This window comes from Hibiscus syriacus, unplaced genomic scaffold (genome assembly GCF_006381635.1).
Source record: "Hibiscus syriacus cultivar Baekdansim isolate YM2019G1 unplaced genomic scaffold, ASM638163v2 tig00111458_pilon, whole genome shotgun sequence".
In the NCBI taxonomy this organism is placed as follows: Eukaryota; Viridiplantae; Streptophyta; class Magnoliopsida; order Malvales; family Malvaceae; genus Hibiscus; species Hibiscus syriacus.
Genome location: NW_024063097.1, coordinates 1,485,094 through 1,489,232, shown reverse-complemented (window position 1 = coordinate 1,489,232; position 4,139 = coordinate 1,485,094). Strand labels below are relative to the sequence as shown.

The window sequence follows — 4,139 nt, the reverse complement described above, 5'->3', positions numbered from 1 at the left end:
GATTCCCCCATTTTTCTCTGTTTTCCCTTTTTTCTCTTTGTTGATTTCTATTTTGTTTGATTTAATATCAAAAAGAGTTTATGATTTACCTAGAAATTGGTTTCCAAATCTGACTGCCATCCATGAAGTTTTATGAACACCACGCCTCCTCTAAAATAGTCTCTCCTATAAAACAAATATATTGAAAATCTCATCTCTTAAATCTTAGCATTAGATTTTTGTGTTGAGAGAGAGAAATGGATGCCCTTGATAACGTCGTAGATCCTTTGAGGGACTTCGCCAAAGACAGTGTCAGCCTCGTTAAGCGTTGCCATAAGCTCGATCGTAAAGGTATCACATTACTTTTTCCCTCCATTTTTCTCTTTTTCCCTTTTTCTATTTGTATCAGTCCATTTTTCCCTTTAAGTGGGAGGCGATATATCTTCAGCCCAAGCAGTTCTACTCGGAGCTTTAGCTCCTGGTGTTAATGTCGGTTCAATTACCTTATCGATGATCTATTATACATGATATTTGCAGCCATTTGTATCTAGTTTGAATATTTTTTTGTTTGAGTTTCAGGATCCAACATGGAATACACTGAAATCAACGTTTCTGATGTTGAGTATTTGCCTTGCTGTTATGCTGGGTTTAGCTTTCTCCTCTAGTGGCTCTTCTTTGATTTTTCATGTTTCTTTCCTCATTCTAATTATCATTGTCCTATTCTTGCTTCTTAATTGGTAATGTTTCTTAATTCTTTGCTAGATTTTTACCCAGTCAAGTCAATATTAAATTTTCTAGCTTTTCATTAATTTTGGAGTTACATCATGTGTTATTCATGCTTTGATCATTACATGAATGTTATTTTACTCAGATTCAGATTCGTGTGCGAGTGTTAGTAGATTCATGAGTATAGTTAACTTCTTTTAAGATTTTTCAGATTCTAGTGTTGATTGTAATGGGAGTGTCAGATTCATGTGTATGGCTACATTTTTTAAAGTTTTTTCATGTATTTGAACTATCCTTAGTAATGGTGTCTCATATTCATGTGTCAGACACAGATGATGAACAACATAGCTCGAATCAAAACCAGAAAACTATGTATGGGTCATTAGACAAACTTTCTATGTTAGATCTGAGAGCATACTTGGAGAAACAAGGTATATTTTGCTATATTAACTATGTCAACTTAGAGGAATTTTGAGTGTTCCGTATTAAACATGATGAATATTGTAGCTTACAACTTTTACAATGTTCTCTGCCTCTATGTCATGTAATCTGTTATATTGGATTTCAGTTAGGGTTGGACCTAACATGATATGGTTTAGATAACAAGTTTAAGTAGGGGGCTCGGAATTTAGTTTTGAAGATGTCGATTCTTGCATGCTTGCTTAGTTCTTTTCTCAGTTTTAGAACAATGAAGTGGAGGAATGCAGCCTGAAATGAGTGTTTTTTTCTTATGATGATCTTTATACAAGTGTGTAATTACATATGCATGGGGATGATGATTCAGAGCAGCGAAATTGAATCTCTAATCTTTTTTTCTAATTGGAATCTATTACTCTGCATACACCCTGAATTTTGCTGATTGGATTACTTATGTAGGTTCCTTGAATAGACCGGTTTGGTTTCTATCGAACATCAAATGCAAGAGATGGACTTGATAGCAAAAGATCATACGAGATAATCAGCAAGAATCAGTTTGCTCTAACATTTGGATAGTATTACAAGTGAAGATGTCATCGAACACAAGGCAAATCACATCGGAGACACTCCGATCATTAGCTCATTTTCTCTTCCTTCTCCTTATGTTTGCTCTTCACACACTCAATTAGGGGTATGTATCTTCATTTCATTTTTTTCCTCATGCAATTCCTAGATCTTGGTCGCACTGGGAATTATTTACAACTGTTTTGGCAACAACGAACTAACAAGACACAAAAAGTATAAACAATAAAATTTGCAGTTCTATTTCAATATTCTTTGTTGGAAAGTTTTACTTGCCTACCTTTTCTTTCGTTTTCTTCTATATTTTTGTGATAATATACAGGTCGGATTAGATGGCTTGTCTGTTACACTGGGCATTGCTGCTGCTACTAGATTAGGCTTATTGGCTTTTTCAGATGTATGATTTTTGAGCAATGTTACTTGGTTGTGAGTGTCGGATAAAGATATGTGTCGGAGACCGGTAGGCTCAACTTTTTCCAAGTTATGCATTTGGATGGTCCTTGGAGGAACGTGTCCTTACATGTTCGAAAAAAGTATAGGCCATGAGTACTTTAAGAGAAATGAAGAGTCCGAGCAGTATAGTTTTTAAGTCCCTTCTATTGTACTTGGGTATTTTTCATAAAAACCACTCAAATAGTGGTTTTCCCCCATCATCTTCAGGTAGAAACTATTCTTCAACTTGTGGGCTCAGCTAGTATTATTCACCTTCTGAGCAAGAAGCTCCTATTTCCAGAGGTAAGTCTCCACTTCTATTTGAGTATCTTTCTATGAATTTAATTAAAATCAAGTATTTTGTGCCTTAGTTTTTCATCCTCCTATTTGTAACAGGATCTTTGGTTGGGAAAGCCCTGACCTAGTGGTTTTCTTATCGCTTGTTGAGAAATATTGGCAAGATCTTTGTGATGAAATGTTGATGATTCGTGGTATAGCCTTGTACCTGGACAGAACATATGTTAAACAAAACCCAAATGTGCGTTCTTTGTGGGACATAGGCCTGCAACTCTTCCATAAACATCTTTATCTGGCTCCAGAAGTTGAGCACAAAACTGTCACTGGTCTTTTAAGAATGATTGAGAGTGAGAGGTAACTCTAACAAAATTCAAGTCAAAATGTGCAAAAAAATTTCCTATTATGTTTTTTGTGGGTTTCAAAGTAACAACCTATGCAAAAAATGCAATGTTGTTTCAATGTTACTATTTCTTTGCTTGTTTTACTTCTTTTTCTATGATTTTAGTGGTAGAAGGTGGTTACATATCTTCATTTGCAAAAAGAAGTTCCTAGAAAGGTCAATTAGGATGCATAGTCAATTTAACTATAATCCGCTTCGTTCTAGCTCATTTTAATTATCCGTGCTTCCATCATTCTCAAGGAAAAAACCTAAAAATTATTGAGGAACTTACTATTTTGTTGTTTTCTTTCTTGTAATTGTCATGCATTTAGTTTCATTCCACATAAATTTTGCCCCTTAGTTTCTTTGATGATGTTAGTAATTAATTCTTATCTTTCAGGTGTTAATTAAATTTGTATCTTGTAATCCACTGTGTCTGTTTTGATCATGCAGGTTAGGTGAAGTAGTTGACAGGACACTACTTAACCATCTTTTGAAGATGTTTACTGCTTTGGGCATTTACTCAGAAAGTTTTTAGAAGCCTTTCCTGGAGTGAACATCCGAGTTTTATGCAGCTGAAAGAATGAAATACATGCATCAATCGGATGTTCCAGATTACTTGAAGCATGTAGAGGTGCCTCTTCATATTTCACTTTCTCAGTTAGCAGTGATTGTTACTCTGTATTTTGAATTGTGCATGTTTTATCCTTCTAAAAAGAATGTTAAATTTGTCACATTATTCCATATATATGAAATTTGAATGTTTATCCCTCTACCATTTTTGTGTAAGTTTATGTAATTGTTTGTGTGTATTGATACAGATGAGGTTACTTGTATTATGAATATATTGTATGCAAATGGATTGCTTATATATAATATGATATATATTTAGTATTATGAGGCATTAAATGTGATTTAGTTTGATTATTTGTTAATCTACAATATATATATATATATATATAATTTACGAAATACAATCACGACACACGAATGTGTGTCATTTTCATTTATGACGGGGGCTTCAATGACACGCAATGTAAGTTATAAATGCGTGTCATAAATTTATGACACACAAATGTGTCATCTTCATTTATGAAGGGGGCTTCAATGACGCGTAATGTAAGTCATAAATGCACGTCATAAATGTGCGTCATAAATGCGTGTCATAAATGCGTCATAAATTTATGACGCACAGTTGCGCGTCATCTTAAATTCATGTCAGTGCCTTTAACGACAGGCAAATCTGTGTCATCCGTACCCATAGATGACGCGCAATGCGCGTCATTAAAGGGTTTTTTTCTACTAGTGCAGGTTGAATTTTATCATA

General features: G+C 34.4%; 1 protein-coding gene and 1 pseudogene across 1 annotated transcript; both read left to right on the top strand.

Moving 5' to 3' along the window:
- The first annotated feature begins 236 nt into the window (after positions 1 to 236).
- On the top strand, positions 237 to 1,663 carry LOC120163518 (annotated as a pseudogene).
- A 915-nt stretch (positions 1,664 to 2,578) lies between these two features.
- On the top strand, positions 2,579 to 3,378 carry LOC120163522 (cullin-4-like). The gene is made up of 2 exons (XM_039173441.1): positions 2,579 to 2,787; positions 3,266 to 3,378. Exons 1-2 carry the CDS (start codon positions 2,612 to 2,614, stop codon positions 3,348 to 3,350), a joined length of 261 nt encoding a protein of 86 aa, XP_039029372.1. The 5' UTR covers positions 2,579 to 2,611; the 3' UTR covers positions 3,351 to 3,378.
- Positions 3,379 to 4,139: the final 761 nt, after the last annotated feature.

Excerpts from the sequence above, each read along its gene's own strand:
- LOC120163522 (XM_039173441.1), top strand. The coding sequence starts at position 2,612 with ATGTTGATGATTCGTGGTATAGCCTTGTACCTGGACAGAACATATGTT. Across the intron at positions 2,788-3,265 it reads AGAATGATTGAGAGTGAGAG|GTTAGGTGAAGTAGTTGACA; the intron begins GTAACTCTAACA and ends TTGATCATGCAG.